Below are 23,117 nucleotides of genomic sequence, written 5' to 3'. Positions count from 1 at the left end.
AACGAAGAAAGGAAGATCCAAGTCAAGATCCAGACCCAACAAAGATGAATGTGCCTTTTGCCAAAAAAAGGGCACTAGAAGAAAGACTGTCCAAAGTTGAAAAACAAGGCCAAACCTAACAATGGGAAGGATGTCGTAGATTCAAATGTAGCTGATTGTGATGACTCTGATTTCTCACTAGTTACAATTGAGCCATTCAAACCATGTGACATATGGTTGTTGGATTCAGCTTGTATCTATCATATGTATCCCAACCGGGACTGGTTCGTTGATTCTCAAGAAGGAGAATGTGGAGTTATTCACACTGCAAATAACAATCCTCTTACCATATATGGTATTGGTTCAATCCGATTAAGAAACTATGATGGATTGATCAGAATATTAACAGATGTTCGATACGTACCAGAATTGAAGAAAAAGCTCATTTCTGTAGGAGCCCTAGAGTCAAAGGGGTTCAAAGTCATTGTAGAAAATGAGATAATGAGAATATGCTCTGGTGCACTAGTGGTAATGAAGGGAAATCGGTGAAATAATAACATGTACCACTATCACGGTAGTACAACTATTGGGACAACAACAGTGACATCCAATGATGACAAGGAGGTAGAAGCAACCAAGCTATGGCACATGCGCTTGGGACATCCTGGAGCAAAATTCTTGAAAATTTTATCGGATCAAGGATTGTTAGAAGGAGTAAAGACTTGCAATTTGGGGTTTTGCGAGCATTGTGTCAAGGGAAAATAGACGAGGGTTAAATTTGGAATAGCAATCCATAATACTAAAGGTATTTTGGATTATGTTCACTATGATGTTTGGGATGCTTCCAAAACACCTTCATTAGGTGGGAAACACTATTTTGTAACCTTTATTGATGACTTTTCCTGGAGAGTGTGGGTGTATACCATGAAAACCAAAGATGAGGTGCTGTGAATTTTTCTCAAATGGAAGGCGATGATAGAGGCTCAAACAGGCATAAAGATAAAGTTTCTCCGCACAGATAACGGTGGAGAATACAAAAAATGATCTTTACAATAAGGTTTGTGAAGATGATGGAATTTTGAGACATTTCACCGTAGAAAATACACCAAAACAGAATGGAGTGGTAGAACGCATGAACTGGACTTTGCTGGAGAAGGTTCGATGTATGTTATCTAATGCTGTCTTGGGCAAAGAATTTTGGGCTGAGGTAATAACATATGCATGCCACCTCATTAATCGTCTACCATCTGCTGCTATTGGAGGCAAGGCACCATTTGAAAAATGGTATGGAAAACTTGCTGAAGATTATAATTTTTTGCATGTATTTGGCTCAATTGCATACTATCATGTGAAAGAGTCAAAATTGGATCCGAGAGCAAAGAAAGCTATATTTATGGGGATTACTTCTAGAGTCAAAGGATACCGATTATGGTGTCCAAAGACAAGAAAAATTATATTTAGCAGAGATGTTACCTTTGATGAATCTGCCATAACAGATAAGGTGACAGTTGAATATGTCAAACAAACCGATGGTGCTTCAAAGCAGGTGAAATTTGAGGAAAAATTAATTTTCCCAAAACAGGGAGAAAACGAGAAAACGATAGAAGATTTTCCTATGGAAGTAGAGCCAATAGAGGGGGATATTCCAACTCAGAAACCTCAACAACAACTTGAATCAATAGCAACCAGCATGCCAAAAAGAACAATAAAAAAACATGTTCGACTCATAGAGATGGTGTCTTGTGCGGCCTCAATTGTAGCTGATGGTGTTCTACCATTTATAAAGACTCAGTCCAAAGTTCAAAAGAAGATAAGTGGAGGATTACCATGAATGAAGAAATGCAGTCCCTTCATCAGAATCACACATGGAAATTGGCCAATCTCCTGAAGGGAAAGAAAGCAATTGGGTGCAAATAGGTATTTTCAAAGAAAGAAGGATTTCCTAACCAAGAAAATGTTCGCTATAAAGCAAGATTGGTGGCCAAAGGATACTCTCAAAAGGAAGGAATTGATTATAATGAGGTGTTTATCCAGTCGTGAAACACTCCTCCATTATATTTTTGTTGGTTTTGGTAGCACAATTGAATTTGGAACTAGTTCACTTAGATGTAAAAACTGCATTTTTACATGGAGACTTGGAAGAAGAAATCTATATGACTCATCCAAAAGGATTCAAAGTTGATGGAAAGGAAAATATAGTGTGCAAACTTGAAAAATCATTTTACGGATTGAAACAATCTTGTGGACAATGGTACAAACGACTTGACAAGTTTATGTTGCGGCAGAAGTACAAAAGAAGCAAATACAATCATTGTGTATATTTGTGCAAGGTTGAAGATGGATCCTTCATATATCTTCTCCTATATGTTGATGATATGTTGATAGCTTCCAAAAGTTAAGAAGAAGAAGTTGAAGATTCAACTAAGAAAGGAGTTTGAGATGAAGGATTTGGGTGTGACAAAGAAAATTCTTGGCATGGAGATAAAAAGAGATAGACATTCAAAGAAACTCTATCTATCTCAGAAAGAATACTTGAAGTGACTAATAGATAGATTTGGCGTGAATGAGAACACGAAGTCGGTTAGCACTCCTCTTGCTCCTTACTTTAAGCTTAGTGCTGCTATGTAGCCGAAGAATGAAGCTGCACTAGAGTATATGTCAAGAGTGCCATATGCGAATGCCATTGGTAGCTTGATGTATGCAATGGTTTGCACAAGACCTGGTATTTCACATGCTATCGGAGTTGTAAGCAAGTATATGCATGATCCAGGAAAAGAGCATTGGCAAGCTTTGAAATGGATTCTACGGTATATTCATAATACTATAGATGTTGGATTGTTTTTTGAGCAGGAATATAGTCAGTATCTGGTTGGATATTGTGACTCGGATTTGTGATGACCCGAAAGGTCACCACTTGTTTTAAAAGTCAATTCTGTGTTCCGAGGTCTTAAAAACCTCCTTTTGTCTCACCTTGATTTGCGTGCATAGTCCAGGCCTATATCCGGAAAGCCCTTATGTGAAAAATTTGAGAAAATGATAATTCTATCTTTAAAATTGAATTTAAGTTGACTTCGGTCAATATTTTGGGATAAATGGACCCGGACCCCTGATTTGACGGTCCCGAGGGGTCCATAGGAAAATATGGGACTTGGGCGTATGCCCGGAATTGAATTCCGAGGTCCCTAGCTCGAGAAATGAATTTTTGAAAGAAATTATTTAACTGAAAATATAAGATTTTTTGGAATTTTAAAGATGTTTGAATTTGATGGTATAGGGCCCATATTTTGGTTTCAGAGCCCGTTACAGGTTTAATATGGTATTTAAGTCATGCCTGTAAAATTTCGTGAGAAACGAAATTCATATGACGTGAATCGGACCAATGGTTGTGAAAATGGAACTTTAAGAGTTCTTGAGATTTTTCTTTGATTTTGATGCTAAACTTGTAGTTCTAGGTGTTAATTTGGCGATTTGATCGCATGAGTAAGTCCGTATGATGTTTTTAGGGTTGTTTGCATGTTTGGTTTGGAGCCCTGAGGGCTCGCATGAGTTTCGGATAGGCTTCGGGGTGTTTTGAACTTAGGAAAATCTGGTATAGCTGCTGTATCTGGTGTCTGTTACACCATGCTTTGCGATTGTGTAGTTACTCTCGCGATCGCGAAGGGGAGGATTTTACCCTATGCGAACGCGAGACCAAGGTCGCGAACGCGGAGCATTAGGGGGACTGCTCTACGCGAACGCGACCAATCAACCGCGAACGCGTAGCTTTAGGATGTGCCGGTTAGGGAACCTAGGGAAACCTATGCGAACGCGAAGGCAGGGTTGGGCTAAGCCATCGCGAACGCGTAGCCTTTCCCGGGATCGCGTAAGTCCTCGTGAGGCAGCCCTTTGCGAACGCGATAGTGCTCACGCGAACGCGATGAACACTGTCGCCCAACACTTATAAATAGCGGCAGAACGGGAATAGGCCATATTTTCATATCTCCTTCTATAGAAGCCGACCTAGGGCGATTTTTGAAGAGACAATTCAACACCAAGTCATAGGTATGTGTTCTTGAACTCATTTCTTTCATTTTCTATCAATACCCATTAGATTAAATCTTGTTCTTTAAGGGTAGAAATTAGGGATTTTTGGAGAATTGAGGATTTTATAAATTTGGAGATTTAGACCTCGATTTGGGGTCATATTCCGAAACTAATTGCATATTTGGGCATGTGGGTGAATGAGTGAATGAGTTTTGGTTCAAACATTGATTTTTGATCAAAGGGCCCGGGGTCGGGTTTTGACTTTTTGGAAGAATGTTGGGAAATCTATAGTTTTTCATTTTAATTGGTTTCTTGAGCTTCAATTAATGTTAATAAGTTAATATTGTCTAGATACAATTGAATTGGAAATGGAATCAAAAGGAAAAACGGTATTTGAGGCTTGAGTTTGGAAGTGGAATTCGAGGTAAACGTTTGGCCTAACCTTAGCTTGAGGGAATAAGTGTTATGTCTTATTTGCTATGTGTCGAGTACGATGTATAGGTGAGGTGACGAGTATCTATACATTGATGTCAAGCATGCCCATGAGTCTTATATAAAGATTGTTGTGATTTTATTATGTATTGTTCATGTTTAAATTGATGATTAGCACTGTGGAACAAAACTTATGATTAATTCTTAGTAATTGACCATTGTCGAGTATTGGTTCAAGTTGAGGATTATTTTGTGAAGTATCTGTTGAACTAGGTTGGTTATAACTAATTCCCTTGCCAGGATGATATTGTTTTCTATTGTTGACTCCCTTGCCAGGACAATATTGTTTCTATTGTTGATTCCCTTGCCGGGATGTTATCATGTTTTGTTTGGGTGAGGAAGAGTGTAAAACATGAAGGGTGATGCCGTGCATAATATGGTGAGTGAGTGTTAACGCACGAAGGGTGATGTCGTGCCAATATTGTGAGTATTAATGCACGAAGGGTGATGCCGTGCCATATAAATGAAATTAAAAGCATGAAGGGTGATGCTGTGCCATGATTATGAGAGAGTAAAGGCATGAAAGGTGATGCCGTGCTGTTTCTATTGATTTCTATGGTGAGGATGAGAGTAAAAGCACAAAGGGTGATGTTGTGCACTTGTTTCTGTGATATTATTTCCGTTGCTTCAAGTTTGATATTTACTTTGTCATTTTACTTCATCATTGTCATAACTTGATATCTCCCTCAGTATGTTCCCTCGTTTCCCATCTTATTTTGTTTCATTCTTGTTATTATTGCTTCTCATATATGATTTAATTGCACAGGTTTATGTGGTTGTCACGTCCTAGCCTCGCCACTACTTCGCCGAGGTTAGCTCGACACTTACTCAGTACATGGGGTCGGTTGTAGTGATACTACACTCTGCACTCTTTTGTGCAGATCTCGGTACTGGACCCTATGGACCGTAGTTCGAGGTTGCTGCCTGCAGTCCAGTGGAGACCTGAGGTAGTCATGCAGGCGGCCGCAGGCCTTAGCGTCCCCTTCTATCATATTTCCATTCTGTTTTTACTTATTTCAGAGATAGATGTATATTTTCCTTGTTTAGACCACTGGTTGTAGTATTCGTAGATAGTCTGTGACATTGTGATACCAGTTCTGGGTAGATTTTTACTATGGATTCGTATTTGTGTTAAGCTAGCTTGTTAAATTCCATTCTTCCGCATTATTATTCCGTTGTTTATATTATGATAACTTGTAAATTGTTAAAGGATAAGGATGAAAAGGGTAAATTAATTGGAGTAGTTAGCTTGCATAGCTTTCACTAGTAGGCGCCATCATAATCCCGACAGTGGAAAATTCGGGTCGTGACAAGTTGGTATCACAACTCTAGGTTGCTTAGGTCTCACAATTCACGGACAAGCTTAGTAGAGTTTGAGGGATCGGTACGGAGACGTCTGTGCTTACCCCTTAGAGGCTGCAGAATTTAGGAATGACTTTACATCTATTCTTCCCTATCGTGCGATTTGATTTCTCAATGCTAATTGAACTTCTACTATGTTCTTTTGCAAATGGTGAACACGTGCTTCTTCATCCGCTGATCAACAGCCCAAGCCTTGAGCGCCAGCTCTTACGAGGGGCAGAGGATGAGGCCGAGGCCGTGCTAGACGCCGAGGCAAGGGCATGGCTCAGTCCAAAGCAGCGGCAGAGCTTCAGGTAGAGTTTGATAATGAGGCTCCAGCCCAGGTCGTAGGGCCAGCTCAGGTCCCAGAGGGGTTCATCGCTACCCCAGTACTCCAGGATGCTTTGGTCCATCTAGTTGTCCTTATGGAGAGTGTCGCCCAAGTAGGCTTACTTCCTGTAGCACCAACCGTCTCTCAGGCTGGGGGAGGAGCACAGACTCCCGTTACCCGCACTCCAGAGCAGATGGCTCCCAAGTTTCAGACTCCAGTAGCTTAGCCAGTTAGGGTAGTTCAGCCGGGTGTTGTGGCTCAGATCGGTGAGGAGCAGCTATATCTGATGATGCTTTGTAAAGGTTGGATAGGTTCACCAAGATTTTCACTACTACCTATGGTGGTACATCTTCAGAGGATCCTCAGGACTATTTGGACAACTATCACGAGGTTCTTCAGAACATGGGGATAGTGGATACCAATGGGGTTGACTTTGCTGCTTTTCGTCTGTTAGGTTCCGTCAAGAATTGGTGGAGGGACTATTGTTTGGCTAGATTAGCTAGGTCACTGACTATGACTTGGGATCAGTTCTCTCAGCTATTTCTAGAGAAGTTTCTACATATCACTCAGAGGGAGGACTATTGGAGGCAGTTTGAGTTCCTCCAACAGGGTTCTATAACTGTCACTCAGTACGACACCAGATGCATTGCCTTGGACCGTCATGCTCTTATCATACTTCCTACCGAGAGAGAGAGAGGGTGAGGAGGTTCATTGAGGGAATCAATCCGCCGATTCGACTGTAGATGGCTAAGAAGACAGGGAGCGAGATTTCTTTTCTGGATACGGCCAATGTGGCCAAGAGAGTTGAGATGGTTCTATCACATGGGAGTGGTCAGGGGTCTGACAAGAAGCCCCGTAATTCAGGCAGGTTCAGTGGTGCCTCATCTGGAGGCAGGGATTCTTTTGGTAGAGGCCATCCTTCCAGGCCATTTCATTCAGCACTTCAGGCTTCTCACGGTGCTCCAGGTGGCCATGGTTCTCATATGCAGTATACTGATCAGTTGCCCTACAATGCACCACTAGATCCTATCAGTGCACCTCCTCTCCTAAGTTTTTAGGGTGGTTACTCAAGTCGTCAGGGTCAGTTTCAGGGTCAGCAGTCCTAGCAGCCGAGGGCTTATTATACTTGTGGCAATACGAGGCACATTCCTAGGTTTTTGCCCTCGAGCTTCAAGCAGTTCTCAGCACCAGGGTTCTCGTGCTATAGTTCCAGCACCAGGTGTTCCACCGCCCGCTCAGCCAGCTAGAGGTAGGGGTTGAGGTGTTAGAGGTGGAGGTCAGCACCTAGAGGTGGAGGCCAGCCAGCAGGAGGCCATCCTCGGGATGTAGTTCAGAGTGGTGGGGCCCATCCCCAATGTTATGCTATTCCAGCCAGACCTGTGGCCGAGGCCTCCGATGTAGTTATCACATGTACGGTTTCAGTTTGCAGTAGGGATGCTTCAGTTCTATTTGATCCAGGGTCCGCATTTTCTTATGTGTCATCTTATTTTTCTCCTTATCTGGTTGTGCCTCGTGATTCTTTGAGTGCTCCTATATATGTGTCTACACTGGTGGGTGATTCTATTGTGGTAGATCATGTCCATCGTTCATGTATAGTTGTTATTAGGGGTCTTGAGACTAGTGTAGATCTCTTGTTTCTCGATATGGTGGATTTTGATGTCATTTTAGGGATGGATTGGTTATCCCCTTATCCTGCTCTCTTGGACTGTCATCCAAGACCGTGACTTAAGCATTCACGGGGTTGCATCGTTTGGAGTGGAGAGGGACTCCTGGTCATTCTACCAGCAGGGTTATCTCATATATGAAGGCTCGGCGTATGGTTGATAGCGTATGTTTGACCTATTTGGCGTACGTTCGTGATTCTAGTGCTAAGATTCCTCGTATGAATTCTGCGCTCGTTGTCCGTGAGTTTCTAGAGGTATTTCCTGCAGACCTGCCGGGTATGCCACCCAACAAAGATATTGACTTTTGCATTAATTTGGCTCCAAGCACTCAACCCATTTCTATTCTGCCGTATCGTATGGCCCCACCAGAGTTGAAAGAATTGAAAGAATAGTTGTAAGATTTGCTTGATAAAGGCTTTATCACGCCAAGTGTCTCGCCTTAGGGTGTGTCAGTGTTGTTTGTTAAGAAGAAGGATGAATCGATGAGGATGTGCATAGATTATCGGTAGTTGAACAAAGTCACCATCAAGAACAAGTATCCATTACTGAGGATTGATGATTTATTTGACCATATTTAGGGTGACAAGGTGTTTCGAAGATTGATTTGAGATCTGGCTACCATCAGTTGAGGATTAGGGAATCCGATGTCCCTAAGACAACTTTTCGCACTCGATAAAGGCATTATGAGTTCTTAGTGATGTCATTTTGGTTGACAAATTCCCAACATCTTTCATGGATTTGATGAACCTAGTGTTCAAGCCTTATTTAGATTCCTTCGTGATTGTCTTCATTGATGATATTGTGATATATTCCCGCAGCCGGGAGGAGCATGAGCAGCATCTTCAAGTCGTTCTCCAGACTCTGAGGGACAGTCAGTTATATGCTAAGTTTTTGAAATGTGAGTTTTGGTTGAGTTCAGTTTCATTCTTGGGTCATTTTGTATCAGTAGAGGGTATTCAGGTAAATCCTAAGAAGATTACGACAGTCAAGGACTGGCCTAGACCCACATCAGCTACAAAGATCCAGAGTTTCTTGGGTTTAGAGGGTTATTATCGTCGGTTACCGTCGGTTTGTGGAGGGGCTTTCATCTATTGCAACCCCGATGACCAGGTTGACCCAGAATGCTGCCCAATTTAGGTGGTCGGACGAGTGTGAGGCGAGTTTTCAGAAGCTCAAGATAGGTTTTACTATAGCGCTAGTGTTGGTATTGCCCACAGGTTCAGGGCCATATACAGTATATTGTAATGCATCTCGTATTAGACTTGGTACGGTGTTGATGCAGAATGGCTAGTTTATTGCATATGCTTCGCGACAGTTGAAGATCTACAAGAAGAATTATCCAGTTCATGATTTGGATCTAGCAGCCATTGTTCATGCGCTGAAGATTTGGAGGCATTATTTATATGGCGTGTCGTGCGAGGTGTTCTTGGATCACAATAGTTTGCAATACTTGTTCAAGCAGAAGAAGCTAAATTTGAGGCAGAGGAGGTGGTTGGAGCTATTGAAAGACTATTATCACCATCTTGTATCATCTAGGGAAGGCCAATGTAGTGGCCGATGCTTTGAGTAGGAAGTCAGCCAGTATGGGCAGTCTTGCATATATTCCGGTCGGTTAGAGACCGCTTGCTTTGGATGTGCAGGCCTTAGACAATCAGTTCGTAAGGTTGGATGTTTCTGAGCCCAGTCATATTCTAGCTTGCATAGTCGCTTGTTCTTCATTAGGAGCATATCCGAGATCGGCAGTATGATGATCTGCATTTGCTTATCCTTAGGGACATAGTGTGGCACAAAGGTTCCAAGCAGGTCACAGTTGGAGATGACGGAGTTTTGAGGATGTAGGGTCGTAGTTGTGTGACTAATGTGGATGGACTCCGTGAGTTGATTCTAGAGGAGGCCCATAGTTCTCGATACTCTATTCATCCGGGCGCCACTAAGATGTATCAGGATTTGTGGCAACATTATTTGTGGAGGAGGATGAAGAAGGATATTGTTGCGTATATAGCTCAGTGTTTGAATTGTCAGCAGGTAAAGTACGAGCATCAAAGACCTGGTGGTTTGTTCTAGAAGATTGAGATTCTTGAGTGGAAGTGAGAACGTATCACTATGGACTTCGTTGTTAGACTCCCACAGACTTAGAGGAAGTTCAACGCAGTGTGGGTTATTGTGGATAGGCTGACTAAGTCAGCGCATTTCATTCATGTGGCAGTTTCCTATTCTTCTGAGCGGTTGGTAGAGATTTTTATCTGGGAGATTATTCGTCTTCATGGTGTGCCTGTGTCTATTATTTCTGTCTGAGGTACGCAGTTTACCTCGCATTTTTGGAAGGCAGTTCAGTGTGAGTTGGGTACCCGGGTCGAGTTGAGCACATCATTTCATCCTTAGACGGACAGACAGTCCGAGCGTACTATTCAAATTTTGGAGGATATGCTCCGAGCATGTGTTATTGACTTTGGAGTTTCGTGGGATCAGTTCTTTCCATTAGCAAAGTTTGCCTACAACAATAGTTACCAGTCGAGCATCCAGATGGCTCCCTATGAGGCATTATATGGTAGGCGGTGTCGATCGCCGGTTGGATGGTTTGAGCCAGGAGAGGCTCGGTTATTAGGTACAGATTTAATTCAGGATGCCTTGGACAAGGTTAAGATCATTCAGGATAGGCTTCATACAGCTCAGTCTAGGCAGAAGAGTTATGCCGACCGCAAGGTTTGTGATGTGGCATTCATGGTCGGAGAGCGAGTGTTGCTTCGGGTGTCGACCATGAAGGGCGTGATGAGATTTAGGAAGAAGGGCAAGCTAAGCCCTAGATTCATTGGTCCTTTTGAGATTCTTGATCGAGTGGGAGAGGTGGCTTTTAAACTTGCGTTGCCGACGAGTTTATCAACTGCGCATCCAGTGTTTGATGTGTCCATGCTTCGAAAGTATCACGGCGATCCATCTCACATGTTAGACTTCAGCACTATCCAGTTGGACAAGGACTTGACCTATGAGGAGGAGTCGGTAGCTATTCTAGACTGGCAGGTTCGTCAGTTGAGATTGAAGAATTTTCCTTCAGTTCGTGTGTAGTAGAGAGGTCAGCCTGTTGAGGCAGCGACCTGGGAGTCCGAGTCCAATATGCGGAGTCGTTATCCTCATCTTTTCACCAACTTAGGTACTTTTCTATGTTCGTTGTAGGACAAACAATTGTTTTAGAGGTGGAGAATGTGATGACCCTAAAAGTCAATTCTGTGTTTCGAGGCCTTAAAAAGCTCCTTTTGTCTCACCTCAATTTGCGTGCGCAGTCCGGATGTATATCCGAAAAGCCCTTATGTGAAAAATTTGAGAAAATTCTAATTCTGCCTTTAAAATTGAATCTAAGTTAACTTCGGTCAATATTTTGGGTAAACGGACCCGAACCCGTTATTTGACGGTCCCTAGCCCGAGAAATGAATTTTTGAAAGAAATTGTTTAACTGAAAATATAAAAGTTTTTGGAAATTTAAAGATGTTTGAATTTGATGGTATCGGGCCCATATTTTGGTTCCGAAGCCCGGTACAGGTTTAATATGGTATTTAAGTCTTGCCTGTAAAATTTGGTAAGAAACAGAATTCATATGACATGAATCTGACCCTCGGTTGAGAAAATGGAACTTTAAGAGTTCTTGAGATTTTTCTTTGATTTTGATGCTAAACTTGTAGTTCTAGGTGTTAATTTGGCGATTTGATCGCACAAACAAGTTCGTTTGATGTTTTTAGGGTTGTGTGCATGTTCGGTTCGGATCCCCGATGGCTCGGGTGAGTTTCGGATAGGCTTCGAGGTGTTTTTGACTTAGGAAAATCTGGTATAACTATTGTATCTGGTGTCTGTTGCACCATGCTTCACGATCGTGTAGTCACTCTCGCGATCGCGAAGGGGAAACTGGGCTAGGGAGGATTTTACCCTACGCGAACGCGAGACCAAAGTCGCGAACGCGGCGCATTGGGAGGACTGATTTACGCAAACAATCAATTGCGAACGCGTAGCTTTAGGATGGGCTGGTCAGGGAACCTAGGAAAACCTACGTGAATGTGACCCCTTAATCGAAAACGCGAAGGAATGGCTGGGCTAAGCCTTTGCGAATGCATAGCCTTTCCCATGATTGCGTAAAGGTAGCTCTTCGCGAACGCGACAATGCTCACGTGAACGTGATGAACACTATCGCCCAACACTTAAAAATAAAGGCAGAACGGGAATAAGCCATATTTTCATATCTCCTTTCATAGTATCCGACCTAGGTGATTTTTGAAGAGAAAATTCAACACCAAATCATAGGTATGTGTTCTTGAACTCAGTTATTTCATTTTCCATCAACCCCCATTAGATTTCTAGGCCTAAATCTTGTTCTTTATGGGTAGAAATTAGGGATTTTTGGAGAATAGGGGATTTAAACCTCGATTTGGGATCGGATTCCGAAACTAATTGCATATTTGGGCTCGTGGGTGAATGAGTTTTGGTTCGAACCTTGAGTTTTGATCAAGCGGGCCGGGGGTCGAGTTTTGACTTTTTGGAAGAATGTTGGGAAATCTATAGTTTTTCATTTGAATTGGTTTCTTGAGCTTCAATTAACGTTAATAAGTTAATATTGGCTAGATACAATTGAATTGGAAGTTGAATCAAAAGGAAAAGCGGTATTTGAGGCTTGAGTTTGACAGTGGAATTCGAGGCAAGTGTTTGGCCTAACCTTAGCTTAACGGAATAGGTGTTGTGTCTTATTTGATATGTGTCGAGTACGAAGTATAGGTGAGGTGACGAGTATCTATACGTTGATGTCAAGCATGCCCGTAATATTAAGATTGTTGTGATATTATTATACATTGTTCATGTTTAAATTGATGATTTGCACTATGGAACAAAACTTATGATAAATTCTTGGTAATTGGCCATTGTCGAGTATTGGTTCAAATAGAGGAATATTTCGTGAAGTAACTGTTGAACTAGGTTGGTTATAGCTGATTCCCTTACCGAGATGATATTGTTTTCTATTGTTTAATTCTTTGCCGGGACGGTATTATTTCTATTGATGTTTCTATTGTTGATTCCCTTGCCAGGATGTTATCATTGTTTTTGTTTGGGTAAGGAAGAGTGTAAATCATGAAGGGTGATGCCGTGCATGATATGGTGAGTGAGTGTTAACGCATGAAGGGTGATGCTGTGCCGATATTATGAGTGTTCAAACACGAAGAGTGATGTCGTACCACATTATTGAGAGTAAAAGCACGAAGGGTGATGCCGTGCCATGATTATGAGAGAGTAAAAGCACGAAGGGTGATGCCGTGCTGTTTCTGTTGATTTCTATGGTGAGAATGAGAGTAAAAGCACGAAGGGTGATGCTGTGCACTTGTTTCTGTGATATTATTTCCGTTTCTTCATGTTTGATATTTACTTTGTTGCTTTACTTCATCATTGTCATAACCTGATATCTCCCTCAGCATGTTCCCTCTTTTCTCGTCTTATTATGTTTCATTCTTGTTATTATTTCTTCTCGTATATGATTTAATTGCATAGGTTTATGTGGTTGTCGCGTCCTAACCTCGCCACTACTTCGCCGATGTTAGGCTCGACACTTACTCAGTACATAGGGTTGGTTGTACTGATATTACGCTCTGCACTCTTTTATGCAGATCCCGGTACTGGACCCTACGGACCGTAGTTCGAGGTTGCTGCCTTCAGTCCAGTGGAGACCCGAGGTAGTCCTGCAGGCGTTCGCAGGCCTTGGCGTCCCCTTCTATCATATTTCCATTCTGTTTTTGCTTATTTCAGAGACATGTATCTTTTCCTTGTTCAGACCACTGGTTGTAGTATTTGTAGACAGTCCGTGACATTGTGACACCAGTTTTGGGTAGAGTTTTACTATGGATTCGTATTTGTGTTAAGATAACTTGTTAAATTCTGTTCTTCCGCATTATTATTCCGATGCTTATATTATGTTAACTTGTAAAATGGTAAAGTATAAGGATGAAAAGGGTAAATTAATCGGAGTAGTTGGCTTGCCTAACTTTCACTAGTAGGCGCCATCATGATTTCGACGGTGGAAATTAGGGTCGTGACAGGATTATACGGGTGATTTGGACAAGCGTAGTACTATTGGTTATGTTTTCACTTTTGCAAATACACCAGTTAGTTGGAAGTCTACTTTGCAGTCAACAGTTGCTTTGTCTACTATTGAGGAAGAGTACATGACAATTACAAAGGCTGTAAAGGAGGCAATTTGGCTTCAAGGGTTGCTTAGAGAGCTTGGTATTGGTCAAGAAAACATCACACTATTTTGTGATAGTTAGAGTGCTATCCAATTAGCAAAGAACCAAGTTTATCATGCAAGGACGAAGCACATTGATGTTCGGTATCACTTTGTACGAGATATTTTAAGGTGGAGTCATGGTTGAAAATTCGAAAAACAGACAACCCTGCCGATATGCTAACAAAAGTAGTGACTGCGATCAAGTTCAACATTGTTTGAACTTGATCAACATTATTGAACTTTGAAGATTGAAGTTGAAGACACAATCAAAATTTATCACTGAGAGAAAATTAAAAAAGTGGAATCTTGTCAAGGTGAAGATTTGTTGAATTTGACAAGATTAATGTGACCTAGTGTGAACATTTGAAGCCTTTTTTGGAAGAAATTGGTAGATGCATTTTTCATGCATTTACATTGCATGATCATACTTAATATGATATCATGCAAGACATTATTCAGACAATTTTTCTTCTATAAATAGCAAAGGTTTTGTTCATTTATAAACATCTCTCACTTACCTTCTTATCTCATAAGGCATTTGAATCTTCTTTCTCTCTTGTAGTATTTCACTTGTATTTTTGGAGTGAAATAATGTTTGAGTTGATTGTGTTCGAGGACTAGGCAAAAATCAAATTTTGCCGAACCTCGTTAATTTCCGGTGTTCTTTTTATTATTGTCTCATTTACTATTTATTAGCTATCATTAGATATATTAGTTGTGATTTAATCACTCTCTATATATTCGGCTTCCGCAACAGTTTCTTCCTTCATTTTACTTAACAGAGAAGTGTAACGGTTTCTTTCTCCATTGTGGATGAATGTCTATTCAATTGATTGAAATTAATGTATAATAAATTACATGTGCCTATATAAATTATGCATTAGGCTTTCATATTCCTTATCTAATTCCCCAGTGTTATCTTGAACTTCAAAGATTTTTCTTCTGTTGTCTCAGTTTCACCGGAAGAAGACTAGCAAGTAAAAGATTTCAATACAATGAATGAGAGTGTTACATAATGCAGTCCTATGTTTTAGTTGTTGGTGGCAGCGTTAGTTACGAGAAAATTGATTAAGACTTCTCCTATCAAAGTGCTATTGTCATTAATTTTGCTGACATATATATATGGAATATAAATTGACTGAAATGCTTCTCAAGATTTTGTCCTATCAAAGGTGCTATATTTTAATTTTTACTTATTTCTGTATGTTTTTCAAAAATGTTCCAGATATTGGATACTAGAAGACTTTTCAGAAATGTTTCTTCTCAGTTTTAAGCCAATCTACTAATGTTATGTTGGCGAACTTAAAAAAACTAAGAAGAAGATAAATAGAAGAAATTAATATAAGACATATTGAATTATCGCAATTAAAATGCAAATTCATGTTACTTCATACGGTCTTATTCTTCCATAAATTTTTTGGCACTTCTTTCCAAAAGCAGAACGAATTGAGGTATTCAAAGGACTTTTGAACAGATTATTGTAATATATATGAACAATTTGAGAACCGTTCACCTCTTCATTTTGCTATTTTCTAATATGATTTTGTAGAATTGCTATTACTATCATGTTATGGAGTGATGGCTGCGAAACAAACATTATTGGAGGAGGCAAGGGAAAAAAGAGTTGATGTAGGAATGGTTTCATGGACGACTCTCCAACCAAAATCGATCCTTACATTCTAGAGACATTTTTTATTTGCTTTTATATCCTTTTTTTCCTTATCATTGCAATTGTTTGCTTTTCCATGTTTGTTGGTGTGAAGGTTCATGTTGCAGTTACTTCATTCTCAGCTTTGTGCTTTGTGTGCAAACGATGAAGCATGAATTTTGAGTTTAATTGTAATCACGAGAATATCTGATTGAAATTTTGTTGCTCGAGCTCTGTGAAGATTATGGCAAATAATTTTACTCTCTTTTAAGCTGCTTATTTGAATTAATGATCAAGTTATGTCGATGGATAAATAAGGTGTTGTCTTTATGTAATAGCATGTTAATTGATTATTAAAGTGATTTTTTAAAAAATAAAAATTACGACTTCAATTATTTAATCTTATTTTAATTTTTTAGACCATGCAAAGCGCGGTAAATTCATTACTGCATCAATATAATTGCAAGGCTTTTTAAGAGGGAAAAAAATTAGAAAAGACTTGAACATAAGCCTCTTTAATCTTAAGACTTACATATTAAAGTAAAAATTTTATTTACACATCGTATATTTGTATTAACTAGTCTTAGGGTACGCGCTTTGCGCGTGTAACCCATCTTGATGATATGTTTAAAATAATTAAATAAATATTATATTAAAATTATGTTTGAGTTATAAAATAAAGTTTACATAATTCAAATAAGGAAAGAATTTATATAATATATTTAACATTAAAAATTTATATACAATTCAAATAAGTGAGGATTAAATGCACAAATTTTGACTAATTAAAAATAAAATATTAGGGAAAATTTACATGGTAATTCTGGGAAAATGATGAAAATGAGTATATAATTACTAATTAACGCGCAATTTATAGTTTCAATTACTGTTCTAATAAAGTTCAAAACTAAATGGTGATGATTTTGGACTTCCTCTTTTGGTGCCTCCGAATAAGTTATTAAAGTTATCTGATTCTTGTTTATTTTCAAATTATTTAATAGAATATGGAATACTATTATTAAATAATAATAATAATAATAATAATAATAATAATAATAATAATAATAATAATAATAATAATAATAATAATAATAATAATAATATATTTATCTCCCCTAAAGTTAGATACTATATCATTTGAACTTGATGTACAATTGTTAAGTGTCCTTTTATTAATTAAGTATTTTAAGGAATTTGATAATATGTATTTCTTATTTTTAAGGTTAAAAGGTCATTCAACTTTACATAAATACATAAAGGTTCGATGTATCGATTTCACGCGAATTTGTAAAGAATATCCTTTGAATATATCTTATAAAAAATACTACTATTTGTGTAGCCTAATACTAAATCTAAAAGTATGGATGTTTGTTAATTCATATGCTTTTATCACAATTTCTCAAAGATGTATCAACTACATTAAGTCATTGATTGAACAAGAAAAACTTCCTTTGGTGAACGTTTATATTTAGGTGAATAGCTACCAGATTTGGTAGGATTTTTGGAAGCCCTAGTGTTCGTAGGCTTTAAAATAATTCCATTCATATAGATTTTACATTGAACTTTTTTTGTTCAAAAATAGAAGCAGCAAATTCATTAATGATCTCAAAATCATAAATATTAGTTAGTAGTGTATTTATTAAAGGGGATTTAATGCATTTAATATCGTTATACAAAGAGATACATATATCAAATAAGGAAGAATTTAATAACTAAAATTTTAGTTGTAATGACCCAGCCGGTAGTTTTGAGTATTTGCATTTCGTTCAGCTATTTGAAGTATTGAGCAACATCGTATGATGTATTATGACTTGTGTGAGTCGCCGGTTTTGATTTTCAGGTTATTCGGAATCGATTTAGAAGAATGATTCTCAACTAAGAAGCTTTAAGTTGGAAGAGTTGACCAAGTTTGGCTTTTTAGTATTTGGCCCCGGATCGGAATTTGATAATTATGTCAAGTCTGGATGGTGAATTTGGACTTTCCCAAATCGCATTTGGATATTTCAAGAAGGTTTCGACACATTTTGGCAAAAATTGAAAGGTTGAGAGGTTTAACCGAGAGTTGACTTTATTGATATCAGGTCGGATTTGAATTACGGGAGTTGGTATAGCTCCATTGTATCATTTGAAACTTGCATGTAAAATTTGAGGTCATTCCGGGTTGATTTGATATGATTCCGCGTGAGTTGTAGAAGTTGAAAGTTCCTAAGTTCATTAAGTTCGATTTGATGTGCGATTCATAGTTTGATGTGATTTGAGTCCTCGAGTAGGTTCGAGTTATGTTATGGAACTTGTTGGTATACTTCGACGGGGTCCCGGGAGCCTCAGATCTGTTTCGGATGGGCTACGGGCCATTTCTTTCTATTTTTGGACTACTAAATTCTGTTACCTAGTGTTCTTCAATGCGATCGCAATATTCACGTTCGCTTAGTGTCCCGTGGAATCTGGAACTTTTGCTCTACGCGGTAATAAATGGGAATTTTGACTACTTATTAGCGGTTTCTAGCTTTCGTTTCCAAAAATGCTTAATTGTATTCCTGAACACTGATTAAATATGCTTAATTGCAGGAGTATTGGAAAATGAGCCACAAAGATGAAATCCGACTCAAGAAGGAGTAATGTGAACTCAAGAACAAAAAACAGGCAAAAGCATAATGTGCGGACCACAAAATTCCTTTTGCGGGCCGCAGAATGTGAAGGAATTCCATGAGAGACTCAATGAAATATGCGGACCCGCAAAATCTATGCTAGAGTTCAAGTTCAGAGAGTCAACAATTCAAACATAAAAGAAATGCAGACCGCACAATTATTGTGCGGCCACAAAAGTTAGCCATGCGGTCGCTCTCAGCTTTGTATGGTCCGAAAAAAGGGCCTGTACGGCTGCACCAGGAAATGTACGGACCGTAGAACACTCCAGATGCAGCCGCATCCTAGAATTATGCGGCCACAGACCAAGCTCCTGCCAAGACTGAAGAAGAAGTGCGGACCGCACATGGAATTGTGCGGCCACAAAACCTCTGAAGGGCAAGTTTGTTCGAAATTTCAGTTGTGTATTAATAGACTTCTTTCACAAAATTAGGTTAAATTTTTGAATATTTAAATTTTTGTAGCCGTTTTCCTTTACTTCTTTAGGCAATTTTAGCTTAAACTTTAGTGATTAAACATTAGATTTTTGTCTTATAATCTTTGAATATGAGTTTTATCATCTTTTCTTCCTTGTTTTCTTCTTTACCCATTATGAGTAGCTAGATTCTTATCTAGGTTTGTGACCCAACCCCCCAGTCCCTGAAAGCCCTCCGGGGGCCTAGCCCTCTTTCTCCACTCGAGTCTGAAGTTCAGCAGCTTTCATCGTTGACGAACACCTGCGCTAATAAGACAAAGAAATGGAGAGTCTATGCCTTGAATGAATCAGTAACAACGGATTAGTGGAATGAGGGATCAAGAGACGGAAATGGTTACAAACATTGATTTATGTCTTTTTGACTTAGTCTCTTCTTGAGAAAGAGAGATCTAGTCTAGGGTAACCTAGCTAATAAGGAATTGGGTCAATTAAGAAATTGATCAACCCAATTAAAAGGTTCAACCTAGAGATAGTAACAACCCGAGTTGAGCTCTTATCAACAGTTTCTGTAGACACCCATTTGGTCTTGAGAAAGTCAAATTGGACAAAACCATTCTCTGACCGAGAGGTATTGAGTGGGCAGCATAGTGTTGTGAGTTATAATACACCACATTCAACAAAACAACATGAGTCTTTATCCCATTAGGCGAACACCTAGGTCATGGTCACAACCCTAGTCCTTTTACAATATTTGAAAACAACAACAAAAACACAATTTCTTAGTTTTAATTACTTAATAGCAATCTTAGTTCAATTTAGCTATAGAATCAACCAAATTTGTGGAAGTGTAATCAGAGATAGTTCAAACTCATATACTGTAATATATACTCCTAAATCCCAATATCATAGCTCCTTGTGGAATTTCACCCCAACTCTGTTGGGTATTACTATTGCATCGACCGTTTCACCACCTCAAATAGAGGGTGTGACTTGGACGACATTAATTTTTGGCGTTGTTGCCGGGGAGCTAAAAATAGATTTAGCTATATATTTGATTTTGTGTGTGAATTATCTTCTTTTCCTTCCGAGTTAATAATCTTTTTGTGAAACTATTTTAGGTGAACAATGGCTCTCAACAACAAAGATTCTCTTGGAAACATGCCTATGGGGGATGTAGACGTGGAAGACGATCAAGTTGAAGAGGTTCCTCTTGAACCTCAAGCAAATAGACGAGGCCGACTGCCTCAAGACAATGTTCTCGTTCCACCCCCACCTCCACAAAGAGCGGCTCCATACCGGGTGTTGCCGAATGAAGGATACGCATTCCATAGTCCCGCCTTGCATTAGAGTAGAAAACATTTAAATCACAAATGTTATGCTTACATTATTGGAACAATGGGGATTCTTCACGAGGGCTCTGAGTCAAAATGTGTAGAATCACTTGAAAGGGTTTGTTGACACTTGTCGGGGGAGTAAACAGGCAAGCGTCTTCGAGGATGCTTTGTGGTTGAGACTATTCCCTTTCCCTATACGGGGGAAGGCTTTGGATTGGTTAGAAAGGTTGCCAAATCATTCTATCCATACATGGGATGAATTGGCCAAGAAATTTATTTCCATGTTCTTTTCTCCCGGGCATATGGCTACTCTTAGGGATGAGATTCTAGCTTTCAAACAAGAACCCAATGAGCCTTTGCATGAGATATGGGAGATGTACCGGACTATGGTGAAAGACTTCCCGAACAATGACATGACGAAGGCTATGATTCAACAAACATTCTATAGGAGGATCAATACTACCAACCAATGAGTGGTCAACCAACTTGCTGATAGAAATTTCCTGACAATGCCGTATGCGGAAGCTTGTGAGATTCTAGATGAAATTGTGCATACTTCATCAGCATGGCAAAATAGAGCAAACGTTCCTCAAGGTGATCCAAATGTGGTTTACTTGCATAAAGAATTACATGATCATGGACAAGCAATTGCCGAGATGACCACCACAATGAATCAACTACCCAAAACTCAACTTCAACAAGTGCAAGGTCCTAAGCAAGTCAATGCAATGGAGGGAGTTAGTATGATGTTAAACAAGAGAAGGCAAAGGGTCCTCAAGTACAAAACCGTGTTGAATATTATGTACAAAATGATAGTGGGTTTGATCAAGATGAACCATGCAATGAACAACATGAGGAAGTACAATATGTGAACAACTTCCAAGAGCAAAGAAATAATAACCAAGCCCCGAATCAACAACAATGGTGACCTCAAGGAAATCAAAGGAATTGTAATTCAAACAACCAAGGTAATTAGAATGGTGGTAACAACCAAGAGAATTGGAGAAATCAAATCAATCAAGGAAATTGGAATGGTCAAAATAACCAAGGCAATAAGTGGCAATAGCCAAGGATATTGGGGAGGCAACAACCAAGGAGGGTGGAATAACAACAACAATCGGGGGTCGGGTTCTCAAAGTCCCTCGATGTATCAACAACCGAGCAACCCCCCTCCTTATCCTTCCTAAGGTTTGAGTTCTTTCCACAATGAGATGAGACGAATTGAGAACATGTTCAAACAAATGATGGAGAAGTACACAAACTCTGATGCTCAACTAGCCTCTCACAACACTTCAATTCGTAATTTGGAAATTCAATTGGGGCAAATCTCGCAAGCTTTTAACACTCATCTTAAGGGGGCACTACCAAGTGATACGGTGGTAAACCCAAAGTCTAGAAACAACACGGGGCATGCCATGGCCGTTACTACAAGGAGTGGAAAAGGTGGGGATACAACCACCTCAAGTAAAAAGAAAATTATGGATGATGAACAAGTGGTACAAGAAGATGAGATGCCAAGCAATGAAGTGCAAACAAAATATGAGGTGAGAATTGATATTGATGACAACGTGGAGGAGACTCATGAGGAAGTGAACTCGTCTATGGAGCACGTTGTTGACATACCGGAATCGGTAGCACCAAAGGCTAAGGCACCAATGCCTAGGCCTCCTCCTCCATAACCTCAAAGGCTTGCCAAGAAAAATGGTGAGAACCAATATAAAACGTTCATTGACATGATCAAGAGTATATCTATCAATGTGCCATTGGTTGAGGCTTTGGAGCAAATGTCGGGTTATACAAAGTTTATGAAGGATTTGGTGACAAAGAAGAGATCGATGAATTATGAAACTATAAAGATGACTTATCAAGTGAGTGCGATTGTGCACTCAATGGCTCCTAAATTGGAAGATCCAGGCGCTTTCACAATTCCTTGTACAATTGGGAGTGCCGACTTTGCTAAAGCTTTATGATCTTAGGGCAAGTATCAATTTGATGCCCTACTCAGTTTTCAAAACTTTGGGAATTAGGCAACCAAAACCTACATCAATGAGATTGGAAATGGCGAATCATACTATGAAGAGACCGTTGGTATCTTTGATGATGTGTTGGTTCATGTTGATAAATTCATCCTCACGGCGGATTTTGTTATTCTTGATTGTGAGGTCGATTATGAGGTTCCGATTATTTTGAGTAGCCTTTCCTTGCTACAGGGATGGCTCTTGTTGATGTGGAAGCCGGTAAGCTCACTTTTCGGATGTGTGATGAAAATGTTGTTTTCCATATGTGCAAATCTATGAGGCAACCGAATAGCAATAAAGTTTGTTCATTTGCGGATTTGGTGACGGATGTGATTATTGATGAAACAAGTGTCGTGATGAATATTGATGATACTTTGGAGGCTGTATTGCTCAATTGTGATGATCAAGAAATGGAGGTTTATGTGGAATGTGTGAATGCTTTGCAAGGAATGAGGTCATACACCTATGAGCCCCGCAAATTGTCCTTAGGTTTTGAGAATAGAACCACTCCTCCAACAAAGCCTTCGATTGAGGAGCCTCCCATCTTTAAGTTGAATCCATTACCCCCCCACATCTTCAGTATGAATTTTTTGTTCCACTTTGGCGATGTTACAAAAGAGGAAGAAAGCTATTGGATGGACTTTGGCAGATATTCGGGGGATAAGCCCCGCATTTTGCATGCACAAGATCAACTTGGAGGAAGGAGCCAAACTATCTATTGAACATCAAAGGAGACTCAATGAAGCCGTGCAAGAGGTTGTCAAGAAGGAGGTCATCAAGTGGTTGGATGCCGGGGTTATGTAACCCATTTCCGATAGTTCATGAACTTCTTTGGTTCAATGTGTCCAAAGAAAGGAGGCATGATGGTGGTCACCAATGACAAGAATGAGTTGATTCCTAGAAGAACGGTGACCAGGTGGAGAGTCTGTATGTACTATCGCAAGCTCACAAAGTCACAAGGAAGGATCATTTC

At 39.6% G+C, this 23,117-nt stretch overlaps 1 protein-coding gene across 1 annotated transcript; it reads left to right on the top strand.

The window, feature by feature from the left end:
- Positions 1-243: 243 nt before the first annotated feature.
- LOC142162081 (uncharacterized) lies at positions 244-15,900 on the top strand. The gene is made up of 5 exons (XM_075218387.1): positions 244-507; positions 2,608-2,847; positions 13,986-14,082; positions 15,633-15,721; positions 15,847-15,900. The coding sequence occupies exons 1-5, from the start codon at positions 244-246 to the stop codon at positions 15,898-15,900; spliced, it is 744 nt and encodes a 247-aa protein (XP_075074488.1).
- Positions 15,901-23,117: the final 7,217 nt, after the last annotated feature.

Source organism: Nicotiana tabacum, chromosome 7 (assembly GCF_000715075.1).
Source record: "Nicotiana tabacum cultivar K326 chromosome 7, ASM71507v2, whole genome shotgun sequence".
NCBI lineage: Eukaryota > Viridiplantae > Streptophyta > Magnoliopsida > Solanales > Solanaceae > Nicotiana > Nicotiana tabacum.
This window is presented reverse-complemented; position numbering and strand designations above follow the sequence as displayed.